The sequence below is a fragment of the Notolabrus celidotus genome, chromosome 17 (genome assembly GCF_009762535.1).
Source record: "Notolabrus celidotus isolate fNotCel1 chromosome 17, fNotCel1.pri, whole genome shotgun sequence".
Lineage (NCBI taxonomy): Eukaryota > Metazoa > Chordata > Actinopteri > Labriformes > Labridae > Notolabrus > Notolabrus celidotus.
The window spans coordinates 4,185,927-4,199,598 of NC_048288.1; the positions used below are offsets into that span (position 1 = coordinate 4,185,927).

The 13,672-nt window shown below is 41.3% G+C and overlaps 1 protein-coding gene across 1 annotated transcript in view; it reads left to right on the forward strand.

Moving 5' to 3' along the window:
- Positions 1-1,183: 1,183 nt before the first annotated feature.
- dap (death-associated protein) overlaps positions 1,184-13,672 on the forward strand; it is a 32,897-nt gene continuing 20,408 nt past the window's right edge. The window contains exons 1-2 of the mRNA XM_034706421.1: positions 1,184-1,437; positions 2,359-2,461. Coding sequence (XP_034562312.1) covers positions 1,383-1,437; positions 2,359-2,461 — 158 coding nt within the window. The 5' untranslated portion in view covers positions 1,184-1,382. The remainder of the gene's footprint in view (positions 1,438-2,358; positions 2,462-13,672) is intronic.

The window sequence follows — 13,672 nt, forward strand, 5'->3', positions numbered from 1 at the left end:
GTTCAGGCATGATGATGTGCTTATAGGTGAGAGAAGAGAGCTGGCTGCTTTATTGGAGGCATACTTGTTTGTATAAATGCCTTACTGTTACAGGCTGTGTGGGTGGAGAGCTACAAGGCACTTAAAAACCATGTATTTCAACTTTCCTAATCACCACCCTCATTACGAGAATTGATGTCTTGGACAGCAACCAATTTTCACTCACAAAATTACCATTAACAGAATATTTAAATCAAACATACCTCATGAGTTTAATTAGATCTGGGAAACTATCATTTTCTGTCACAAAGCACTTACCTTCCTGAAACAGGTCTGATGACTGCTCCTTGACAGGTTTGAGGATGAAATCACATTTTTTATTTGGAAGTTCTGTATTGGCCTGACATGCCCTAATGATAAATGTTCTTAGTTTAGAGTTAACATCAGCTTTATGTAAAGTTAGACAACAGAAAATAAATGAGCATTATTTAAATACATGATATTAAAAGTAAAAACGATTATTGGTAAATTATTATTACAATTATTATAATTAAGTTAGAAAGAATAATTATTCTCTTCTTCATCTTTTTTGTGATAATAAGAATAATCATTATAATTATTAATATATGATATTATTATTTTAAATTATTATTATTTTTGTTGTTAATTTTTTTCTTTTACTTACTATATTATTTCTATTATTATTATTATTATTAGTGTAATTATTTTTGATATTTTTCATCTTTTTTATTATGATCAGTATTATTAGTATTATAATTATTATTTGAAATTCTCCTTTTTATCATTCTTATTATTATTTTTATTATCATTATCATCATCATTATCATTATTATTAATATTAGTATTATTGTTATTATAATTATTATTTTTTTTTTATTATTATCTTTTTTGTTTTTAATTCGTCTTCTTTTTTTAATTATTATTATTCTACTTTGTGTTATTATTATTATTATTATTATTATTATTATTATTAAAATTTAAATTCATCTTCTTCTTTTTGTCATTATTTCTATTTCTATTGTTCTTTTTGTTATGTTCTTCCTCTTTTTTATCATTATTATTATTAATATTATTGTTATTCTTTTTTTTTAATTCTTCTTTTTGTTAATTCTGCTCTCTTAAAAACCAGTCTTTCTCACACATTTCTGTGACTGGACTGCTCATTGGTTACGACGGTCGACGTCATAACGCTCTTCACGTCCTTCAGCTCCTGACGCTTCCGCTGGACGTCGTGACGCATCGATTCCAAACAATGCTCAGGAAAAAGCCACGTTGACGATCCAGATTGAAGTGTAGTCCACTATTCGAAGCAGAATCGAGCTGGGATTAGTTTGTTAGACGCTCTGGTTCCTACTCGCTGCAGACTCCGGATCAGTGCAGACATGTCGTCACCGCCGAACGAGAAAGTGGAAATCAAAGGAGGACATGGCCCTGCAGGTAAAGCTCATTATGCTGCTGTGTTGTTTGTCAAAGCTTCTTCTAAAGCTGAGGCCCGTTGTTTCTGCACTGTCTCACTCAGAAATCACATGATGGTGAATGATACTTATGTAATCTCCACACTTGCACATATTAAACTGCGTGTTTCTGCGTTTAAGGTGCATTTCATGACATCTGACATTTTCTCCATTCCGCACATTTCCTTACTTCCTGCTTTGCGTCAGATCTTATAATTAAACCTGTGACATTGTATCGGATGGTGATGATTGCAGTGTTATATAAAGATTGAGGTTACAGTGTGTGGGATATTGCTGCAGGGTGATGACGTGGAGGTCATGGGCTCTGGTGGACGCATGCTGTACAGGAGAACAGATAAGGTGTACGTGGACCTGAGCTGTGAGGCAGGACATTCGGCCTCTGCAGCTGCACTGATAGCACAGAAAGATAACACATGCCCCTTACACCCACTCTGGGATCAGTGGGAGGCACACAGCACACTCACACCGCATGTCAGTCTTAAACAAACATGTGTGTATGTCAGTGTCATGTAGGTGCTCTGGATACCTCACAACTGGGGTCAAAGGTCAGGGTCAAAAACCAAACCATCTGCCATGCTGCTGTGAGGACTTCAGGGGGTTGTTGAAGCACACTTTATCAGGATTGTTCTCCATAAAGAGGGATAATAACTTTGATCTTTCAGGGATGGACTTTGAACTCAGAGTCCTAAAGTAGAATTAAGATGTCATGCTTTCTCTTAATGATTCTTGTAGTTGAATTTTAAGGGAAGAAAAAGTCCTGCATTCTTAGTTCATGACGTCAAAACATTATGTCTTAAAGTGTTTTATATTGTCTTATATCATATATGTTCCTGTGATAATAAACAGGCATGTGTGTGTGCTCCTCTGTCCTGGTGTTTTGCAGTAAAGGCAGGGGGGATGAGGATAGTGCAAAAGCACCAGCCGGCTGTTGTCCCCGGACCACCACCACCGAAAGATGAAGATGAAGAGGAGTACGTCAGCAGCAGGTACGTCACCCACACAGTCCTGGGGGGAATCACTGAGAGCTTATAGGCACAGGTCTGAGGACCAAAGGGGGACACTGTGGTTCGGTTTTCTTTAACATTTCTTCATATAGAGTCAATCAGAAGGAGAAGAGGCACAAAACAACTACAGATGAATGTATTACGACCCATATTGACACAGAATAACTATGGTCACGACAACATCCCCAATGATACGTTAGATGATCACTAAAAGAAAAAATACCCTGCAAGTGAGAGTGACAACAAAAAGACCTTAAGTAAGAATTCAAAAACAGGATCAGAAATGTTCATTACTTTTACAGCGATGTTGTTTTGCATGCTGATGAGCTCAGCTGTTGTGCAGTTTGCAGTATACAGTGCAGTTAATTCCCATCTCATAAAAGCAACAACCTCCGGTTTTAAAATATGGAGCCCATGCAGAAGTATTAAAAACTGCAATTCATCAAGGATCTGCTTGAGGCTGGCTATAGAAACACAGGAAACCACATAGAAGACGATCTTTACAGCAGAAATAAACATGTTTACAGCCTGTCTGATCAGCACACACTGTATGGGGTGAATTTTTTTGTAATGCAGCAGTTCAAAAGATATTAAGATTACCAGTTTTGCCCATTTAAGGGCATGGCTGACTTGATTGACAGGCGGTAACACTGTAGCTGTTAGTGGGGAGGCTAAAGGCCCGCCTCTTTACCTCACAGTAGCCTGACAGAAATTAGGTTGAGTTCAACATTTCCAATATGGCTCCCGCCGATGATTGGCTTCAAACAGCGCCTCGGAATCAGATGGGTGACGTCACGGATACTACGTCCATTATTCATACAGTCTATGGTCTTACAGTCAAAAATCCTGCAAATGTATTATACATCTGGGTGTTTTTTGCATCCTCAGAACTGCATACTATGAATCCAGAACACACTACATGCTTCATGTCACACCCATATATTGGCTTTGAGCCTCCTCGCCAACAGCTACAGTGTTCCCACCTGTCAATCAAGTCAGCTGTGCCTCTCATTGGAAGACTCGTAATCTTAATTTCTTTGAAATTGCCGCTTTAAAAAAAATGTCCACCCCCCTGACAGTGTGTGCTGATCAAGAAATGAGCTATCCAGACTACATTTGTCTTTTGAAACAGGTGTGTGTGTGGTTTCTGGTACTTCCGGAGCCAGCCTCAAGCGGATCCTCGGTGAACTGCAGTTTTTAGCACTTCCACATTGGCCTCATATTTTTATACCGGAGGTTGCCGCATGGTCACACCATGCTTCGTGTGGACGGTGTGACAGTATGCAGTGTGGGACACAGCCATAGTCTTGTTCTTGTGTAGAGGAGAAGGAGGACCTTGTCGGGCCTGTGTCCAGAGACCCATTATGACCTAATCCACACAAACAGAACAAATCAGTACATGCAGGTAAAACTACATCACTGCTGTCTATAATTAGACTTTACACGTATTTGTAAGTGGATAATAACACTTGCACACACACACACACTGTTTGCAAATCGTCAACTAAGACCTTTAGCAGCTTCCACTTATATTTAAAGCCATACTCTGAGGCATGTTTTGCAGCAGGCATGTTGTGTACTACACTGCCAGCTAATTGGGTAAACAATATAATTGCTGCATAATTACTGCATTAAGTTGCACAGTGGATTCAGCAGCCATCATTATTGTAGTCCTGTTCACATGTTGTGCATCACGTTGGCTCCATGGTCGTTTGCACTGAGGATGGAGGTAGAGCTTATTTTCAGTCTAATTGTGTGTGCGTGTGTCTGCTTCTACACCCACATGTGTCTAGTCAATATTCATGAGGACCCGTCAGCTATGTGCGTATCAGTACAGGTGGCATATTCACACCACATATCAGTGTGTGTGTGTGTGTGTGTGTGTGTGTGACTATGTGTGTTAATGAGAGGTGAAAAATGAGAGCTGACAAGCCGTGCACAGCAGCGAGCAGGGTTCAAGAGCATCACCAACCATCAAGAAATTTAGCATGCTCGTATTTATACACACAACCTCAGACACACACTAAATTATAGAGTGTGTGTTCTCCAATGACCCTGCTTGTTGTTTGAGTCTTTTCCTGTAATTCAGAGCAAGAATAGCAGCGGGCCCGTCTGAGCTTATTTTGTTTTCTCTGCTCCTCTTTGTGCCAACGTGATAATAATAGTGTTAATGTGAAATGTGAGGTCATGTTGAAAGCAGAGGTATAAAAAGAAACATGCTAGCTTGGCTGAGATGTGAAGGATGAAGGACTGCTGAAGAGACGAATAATACTTGGTGTTACGTAAGAGACAGTGAGGCTGCTCTCACTCCTGGGTGTGACCGGCCTTTTGTCAATCAACTTCCTTATTTAGTTTGATTGCAACATAGGATATCCAGTCATACTAGGAACATTTGAGAACTGAATGGTGCTGCTCGATTAACTTAAAGGTGACATATCATGCAAAATGGACTTTTTAATGGTTCTCTACCTGAAATATGTTTCCCTGGCATGTCTACAAACCCCCCAAGAATGAAAATAATCCATTCTGCCCCTGTTCTGATTTCTCCACCTTTCTGTAAATGTGTGTGAAATGAGCCGTTTCAGATTTCTGTGTTTTTCATACGTCACAACGACATCCGGTCTGTAACAGAGGTCAGAGCTCGGAGCTTGTTCAGCCCATAGACTGTATAAAATACAACTCAACCCCTCCTCTGTTTTTCATTACCTGCACACGTGTGCTAACAAGGAGCTTAGGAGGGAGGCATGCTAGTTGTAGGCTGTCTTAAAAAACACAAAGGCCGGTTTTACTCCCCACATCTGCAGATTTGAACATCTAGTGGATGATTTCATGGAAAAGTGCTAGCGCTAGTTAGCATAGCCACATAGCTACATGTTCGTCGCTGTGTACCAAGACACACGTCGACATGCTGACAAATAAAACAACAAGAAACACTAAATCTGTGACCAATTCTTCAGAAAGGTCCTGCTGCAGGCGCCTCTCCGTCAGGATCAGATTCTGGATCAGATTCAGAGGGTTGAAGTAACGCGGGTCTGTGAGCAGCTGTGTATATTCAGCCAACATGTAAACATTAGATCAACGTGCTGGAGAGCCGAGGCCACACCCACTTCCTGAGGGGGCGTGGTCAGAGAGAAATCAGACCATTCTGAACAGGGCTGAAAAAGAGGGCTTTTCAAGCATGCCAAAATCTGATTTCAAAGTGTTTTTTGAGCATAAACTTTAAAGACATGTTTTGGGGACCTCTTAGACCAATATATATTGATGAAAAAGAGCATAATATGTCACCTTTAATGATTTTCTTAATGAATTATTTAATTTTAAAATAAAAACTGAAAAAAATTACAAATATCTTCCATCTTTGGATTTTTTTTTCTTTCCTTGAAACATGACGACATTCATTATTCAGATGTCAAATTAGTCACAGGAACAGTTTCTGTTGATCATCAGAGAATAGAGAGATGTAGAAGGGCTGCACACAAATGAATGCCCTGAACATGTAGTGGTTCAGTGCCTTGCTTAAGGGCAGGGATGCTGAATGGGGGGAGAAAAGTAAAAATGATTCTTTAGGCCCTGATTGACAAAGGCCATAGAAGATGCCAAAACAATATAGTTTCAATGTTTAAAGTTTTAACCCAACGCAATAAGAGATAACTTTATCCACTGTGTGCTAACCAAAACAACTGTCCCAGTCTCTATGTATGGCTAACACCCGCTCTGATTACATGAAATTGCGGTCCAGCCCTTAAACCTAGCTCGAGCACTTCTACCTGACAGTGAGTGAGGAGTGAAGAGTGCTCGGTGCTGCATCGTGTCAAGAGTCCTGAAACAACAGCAAGGTCCTCAGTGTGTCAGGAAGTTGGGTCCAGTCCGTGTTTGTTAGAATTTCCACGGACTCATAGTCATGGAGAGCGAGCCTCAAACTTCTAAATGTTGGATTGCAACAGAACAATCTCTCAGACTCTCAGTCTCCAGTTTTCTGTCGACTTGTTCTTATTGAGATATAGGGTCAGGTCCACACGGTCAGGTGTCAGTCGGGAGAGCAACCGGGTCAGGGCAGCACGGCTCTGATGATGCTGATCTGCAGACATTCTGGCGTGCAGCTTTGCTGGTCTGGGAAATCTCTCTGCATTGACTTTCCACCGGTCTGTCAGCTCTGTATCCAATGATGGGGTAACATCTTGTAAAAAGGTCTCAACCTCTGTGTCCGTGGTGCCTGCTGTTGTGTAGTGCTCACAGAGACATTGCAACCCTGGACTTAGCGTGTACCACCTTTAGCCAGCTGGTTCACACTGAAGCATGCGTTCAACTTAAAGCACCACCTCGATAGCTGAACATGATATGAGCCAACACATTGTGATGGAAAATCAAACTAAAAACACGTGTTGAAGTACGTTCTTAACATTCACTTATCTCTTATGTTTAGAGCATAATCCTACAGAATGACATTTGAACTCTAAGTTCTATATATTGCACACTGTGTAATATTTTTTAGGGTTTAGGTAGTTTTCAGTCATGAAGAGGTGAGGCCCAATGTGATATCTTTTCATGGGCCCTAGTATCCAGGTGTCCCCCTGCTTAACGGCACCTTGGCAGTGTTCAGGAAGTAAACTGGCACTGCTCCAGCAACCAGTCCAAGTGTCCATACTTTAGGATGTGAACCAGCAGCCCAAGCCAAGTCCCCACAGACTACCCTGCTGCTTCTCCTGTCTGAAAACTGATTAAACAGACAATATCTGCAAAGACATCCTCACACTTTGTTCATAAGGGGCCACCATATCAACACAACACAGAAGCTTTAAATGAACACTCAAAGAGTAGTCTGATAATGACCCATAATGTCTGAGGAGACTTGATACTGTAATTTTCTTAAACTTGGTCTGTGATTTCATGTGTGACTACAGCTCTTTTTATGTTGCCAGTCAAGGGCGGATATTTTCACCCTGCAACATCCTACCTTTAATTTAAATGTCACAGAAGTTGGGACTAAGTTGTCCCTTCACTATGATGGTGTTTGAGGTAGTGACTAGGGATGTACATTTTAAGTATTTTCCGTGATCGATTTTTGGAAATGTTAACGATCAATTATCGATTAATTGATAAAAAAAACATTATTATTCTTACGTCAAAAACAATGCCAAATACGTTGTTTTCCCCCTAAATTATATTTTCTACAGCAACAAAATGCATATAACTGATGGGATTGAATACGGGTACATGCAGAATATTAACGATCAGGCTCATAGAAATATTCTCCGCAGACATAAACTTATAAAGTGAAGGCTCATAATACTAACAGAAAAGTACTTCAGACTCACAGTGTCCAATTTTCTGTCGACTCGTTCTTATTGAGAAAAATAAACATGTGTATTCAGTCAGGTGTCAGCCAAGAGCGCAACCGGGTCATAATGAGTCCCGCTGGAGAAAAGCTCAGACGGCTCTGATGTTGCTGATCTGTAAAAGTAGTGTACCAGAATTTCCCACCTGTCTGTTGCCTTCGTATCCAAAGGTGGGAAATATCCTGTTTAAAGCTGTCAACCTTTGTGTCCTTGTTGTTGTTGGCAGCAGTTTTGTATTGATCCTCTTTTAAAAAGCGCACGTGTGAACACCTTTAACAGCTGATTCACATCCAAACATGCTTTAAACTTAAAAACCTCCCTGATAGATGAGTGTAATATGAGACCACATGATGTTTGTTCCACGTGACGGAAAATTGATAACAAAAATGTGTGTTTCGAGCAATTTCTTAACAATCAATTAATTGATAATCGATTAATTGTGGTCATCTCTAGTAGTGACAGAAGCGTAACAGTGAGAGGGGATCACTGTGAACTGTCGGTGCAGACCGGGCGTAACATCAATGTGAAATCACAAAAACCAAAGCCTGATTTTTACTTCTGCACTGAATCGACAGTGTAGCTCCTGTACCTAGGCAGAGGCCTACGCACGTAGCAGACTTGCACCTCTTCCAAAATGTAACTACACGTAGAATCGATGCGTACTGCAAGCCCTGTGACCTTGTTGGTATTGTGGTCCGCTCGGCAGCATTGTATTTCTCGCATTTACAGCACTTCCGGGATCCCCGCTCATCAGCCGAGTATTTCCTCTCCTCCTCTCTGTTCTTCATGTAGTCATGTCTGTATGATAAACAGCAACATGTATCAGCTGTAGATTAACATAACACGCTCTGAATCTCTGTGGAAAAGGAAACAGAGATCGTAGCGGGGCCAGAAGAAGGTGACCGGCTATCAGAGAGACCACACTGCTTTCAAGCGTTTCAGTGTGACACGGTCACATCGACGCACAAGTATGTGGTGCTCATGTCCGCGTCAGCCTCTGCTGTGTAGGGGAGACACAGAAGTATTAATCAGCCTTTACCGGTCACAGCCCTGGTGTCATGACTATTTCAAAGTCAGTCAAAAACTGGGATTGTAGAGAAGCCAGTTTAATTTGTTACTTTTCAAATTCTTTTTTTTTTTTTCTTTTTTTTTTTTTTATTACACAAAATTATAATACAGCAACACAACTCTGACTGGACAAGGTCTAAACAAACAAACAAATATACAAACAAATACACGTGATAACCTACAACAGGACAAGACATGGGAGCAAGGGGTGGAGTGTAAATATTGTGTGTATGTATACATTCATGTTCATTCAATAATTCAAAAATTCATGGGGTTTAAAACTCAAGTCAAGTATCAATAGGAGCCATCAAGGTCTTTTAACCATCACTGATAAAATAAAATTCAAAGAGCCTCTGTGGCCACTGCCTGGATCTACAAGTGCTGATGCTGCTCGCTCCATAGATATCAGTTCCAAATAATCTTTAAGCCAGCTGTCTATATCAAAACATTTTGCCTTTCTTACCTTCCAATTCATTCAAATTGTCCGTTTTACAGATAGAAATGCTAACGTGATCAAGTGTTGTAATTCTCTGGACGTTATTCCATCTATCGTGTTTCCCAGTAGGACCACTGTAGGACATAATGATATATTGATATCAAATATTTTGCACAAAAAATCTTTAACATCAATCCAGAACCTTTGGATCTCTGGGCAATGCCATAGTTGATGCATTAGTGTTCCCGTCATCCCACAGCCATGCCAGCACAGATCTGAAACACGACAATTCATTTTCTTCAGTTTTTGTGGGGTGATGTATGACCTCCACAGAATCTTCATTTGGATTTACTTGTATCCAACACATTTTGACAAATAGTTTGAACGTCTCAGAATTGCTTCCCATTGCTCTGCTCTGAGGGGAACACCCAGATCTTTCTCCCATTGAGATAACACAGGTGCATGACAGTCAGAACGAATGTGGCACATTCATTTATATAGTTTAGAAACAGTTCCTTTGCCAGTGGCTGCATCTCTTAATTGATTATCAGTTGTTTTATTATTACCTAGGGTAATGTTTTTAAATTTGTATTTACGTAAAATAGATTTAAGCTGCAAGTACTTCTCAAATTCAAATAAGCATTTTGTGTGTTAGAATAGCTCCCGTCAGAGCTCGCTGTCATGGCAGAGAAATCACTGCTTCAGCAGAGCAAAGATGTTCAACAACTAGGGGTGACCCCAAATAGTTGAATATTCGACGATTCATTCTAACGAGCCTTAGTCGACTGCCAATCTCATAGTGGAATATTTGCATATGAAACGTGGATCATTCCATTCAAACCATGGGGGTGCTCAATGTCTAATTTTACAATATTTTCCTGCTTCCCGTAAAAAAGTATCTCATTTAAATATAGACTTATTTAATGTAATTCTGAGAACAGCTCTTGAAGTGTTAAATCTCCTTAAAGTGGTAATTAAATCTCCCCTGGTAATTAAAGGTGGACACTCCCATTTAGCGGGACCTGTGGAGCAGACGTACCTCAGCTGGCCTTTAAATCTTTCTACGTTCATGGTAGCTCAAAATGTCAGAAATAAAACTTCAGTTGATCCTAAAAATAGTGATGAAGATGAGGAGCAGCTTCAAGAAGAGGGCTGTGAGATCAAGGATTACCGGACCACACAAAAACTGTACGGGGCCAAAAGAACGAGGAGGGATACCCAAAGCTGTCCGAAGCCTCAAAAACAATCCACAGCATCCCATCCACCTCCACGCCATCAGAGAGGATATTCTCAAAGACAGGATTTACAGTCAACAGAGCAAGGAGCGCACTTCTGCCCGTACACACGATGGTTTTCCTCACGTACAATTTGAAAAGACTCAAGCGGACAAAGACGCGATGAAAGACTGTTTTAAAAGGTTCTGTTAAGAGATTTAAAAACCCTTTAGCTGGTTCAGGTTTGATTTTGAACATTATACAAATGTTTAGCCTTAAGTTGGACAAACTACCCTCTGCAGCGCTGCTCTCTGCTGTGTGAACACTGTTTAAATATCTCCTGATTCCTTATTCTATAACGGAGCGTTTTTCCATGTTTAACGGATGGCGGCCTTATTTGAGTTTTCTCTCCATCACCTCGTTGTTTTTGCAATATAGATTTAAAAAATCTTAGTTTTATAGTTATAATATTCTGTTGTCCCTTTTACTTTAAGCTATGAGTCTCTTAATTGTAAAGGGTTATGTGTAATATTGTCATGCGGTCACCATCATGCAGACTTTGGGTCAATAAGGAAAAACAACAAACATTCGACTATTAGTCGACTATGGGCAAAATCTGATGAATCAGATTCGACTAAGCAAATCCTTAGTCGGGCTCACCCCTAGCAACAACATTTTCATTAAAACTCTTTAAAACCAGCCCTGATAAACTCCTCTTGCCCTTGACATTTTAAATCCAGGGTGAAATGTTTACCTTTGCAAAAAGAAAAGGACCTGTCCGCACATTCAAAACAAGCGGCTTAGTAACTGCAGTCCATCTGTAAAACAGTCTGTGAGAGTCTCCCTCTCACACACACTCTGTCTGTCCCTCTCTGTGTCACGCTGACGGACGTCTAGCAGGTGGCCACTGGGTAAATTTCACATTAGTAGCAGCCAGTGAAGCGGTGTAGTCAGGGGAACACCTGCCGTACCCAATCTAGCCTAGATGGACAGATGGGGCAAAGAGAGAGATAGGTGGCCTGGATTATGGGGCGGAGGAGGAGGAGAGGGGGGCGATGATTATGGTATGGAGAGCCGGAGACGCCTTGCTGATATGAAGATAGGAAAAATGAGGGGAGAGAAGGAGGAGACGGGCAGGTAGGGAAGAGATAGAGGCAAGACAGGGAGGCATAATCCAGAGCAAACCGGTGACCCAGCACAGGCTTCCTGCCCACATACTGTCAGCACAATGTTTTTAAAACCAGGAACACATCCGCTGTTTCTTCTTCTGTGTAAAAATGTGATGTCAGCGCTGAGGGAGAGAGAGCAGCAAGAAGACAAACACATGATGCCAAACATGGTTTTTACACAGCTCACACATCATTGAGTTAGCACCAGCAGCAAGCTCCCTGAGGGAATTTCACAGGATGTGGGACTCGTTCTTTAAAGCTGGGGTTGGTAGTCACGGAAAACTAGCATGAATTTGAATGTAGCATTTCCTCAGGACTCCTTCTAACCCCTCCCCCCCCTCCCCTCGGAGCTCCTCCAAAACGACGCCCCCCGCTCACATGCATGAGCGCTGCTGATTCACGACCATATGATGGTGACTGATTCAAAACCGGTCCTCAGTACATGGTTTGTGTTTTGCACTACGACAACTCATGTCTCACTCAGCAGTAAGAAAACACCAAAACATTCTCATAGTGAAAGTTAAAAACACAAACAAACATGAAATGTACGCTCTGCAGGAGGCGGGCAGAACGTCAGGAGGGGATTTGATTGGTCTGATCATTTGGCTCCTGATGGCAGGGATTGGTTGGTGTTTTCCCAGGTTTACTTCAGCTGTAGATAGCAGCTTTTTTGATTGCCATTGAAACAGAAAGATCATTTTGACCAGTATAACAAAAAGTGGATCTAAATCTGACTACCAACCTCAGCTTTAAGCATCTGAGCTGGACCTCTCTTGCGCCTTTTTGTCCAAGGCAGTTTCAGGGCTAGTTCGGAGCCGGTGCTCAATTGAGAATAGGTTTTTGGTGTTTCGAAATGGCTCCTGGCCAGGAAACCGGTTCCAGAGCGGCTCCAACTCTTTGCTGGTCTAGAACCTCGAACCGCTTAAGTCAGGGGTAAGGGGCGGGGTTGCTGTGATCAAAAACAAAAAACCAAGCGTGTTTCCTCCATTGTCCTGCAGAGACTAATGGATTCCAAGGCAAAGCAGCGGTCGGCCGAGGAGACAAGCTGCCGCCGTCCGCCATTGTTGTTGTTGTGAGGGTTAGTTTGCGTTAGTAGTGCTGCTGGGAAAAGCGGTCATGTAAATCTGACGTCATGCTGTGCGTCTTCCACGGGCTCGAGCGGGCGGAAAAACAAATGGGTGCCGTGTCGGTTCACGAGTTCAACCAGCTCCAAACCAGCGCAAGCACCAGCCCAGAAATACAACCTGGTTTGCGATGGTCTAAAAGAGGTATCTGAGATCCCTGATTAGGTGATTACCTATTTTGGCAATTTTTAAAGGTGATGTTGAGGGCGACAGATTGACCAATAACAATTTATTTATTTGTAATTATTTTAATTTTTAATTTTATTTCATTACATTTTTGTATTTTTGTATTTATTTATTTATTGACTTAATTTGTATTTACTTCTTTATTTTGCTATTTATTTATACATATATTAATTTGTATACACTTCTCTATATCATTTCAATTTTAATATAATCTGTACTATTATTGTTGTTGTGTGTCACTCTGTCTCTCTGGGTGCTGTCTTGGTTTTGTGTTGTTCGCATTTGACAAAATGTCAATAAACATATCGGTAAAATAAAAAGGATTGCAGCAGCAGCTTAATGTATGAAACTCCATGATTACACGCCTCATGTCATGTCTCCTCCGTGTTTTGGGTGAGAGGTGGATGCGTTTCACAGCGAGCGGTGCCATGTGCGTGCTCGACTTCCTCCACGTATGTATGTAGGAACCGTTGTGAAATGTGCAGCAAGCTGACAGCTTGTGGTGAAAAGTTAAGAAGAGGGGGAGGAGGAGGAGGGAGACGGGCAACAGGCATCAGGCATCAGTTCCTATAGCAACCATCACCTCGCCTACGGAAACAAACTTCCTGCTCTGCTGAAGCGAGGGGAGACGGGTGGGGTGGTGGAGAGGTGTGGCTGCAG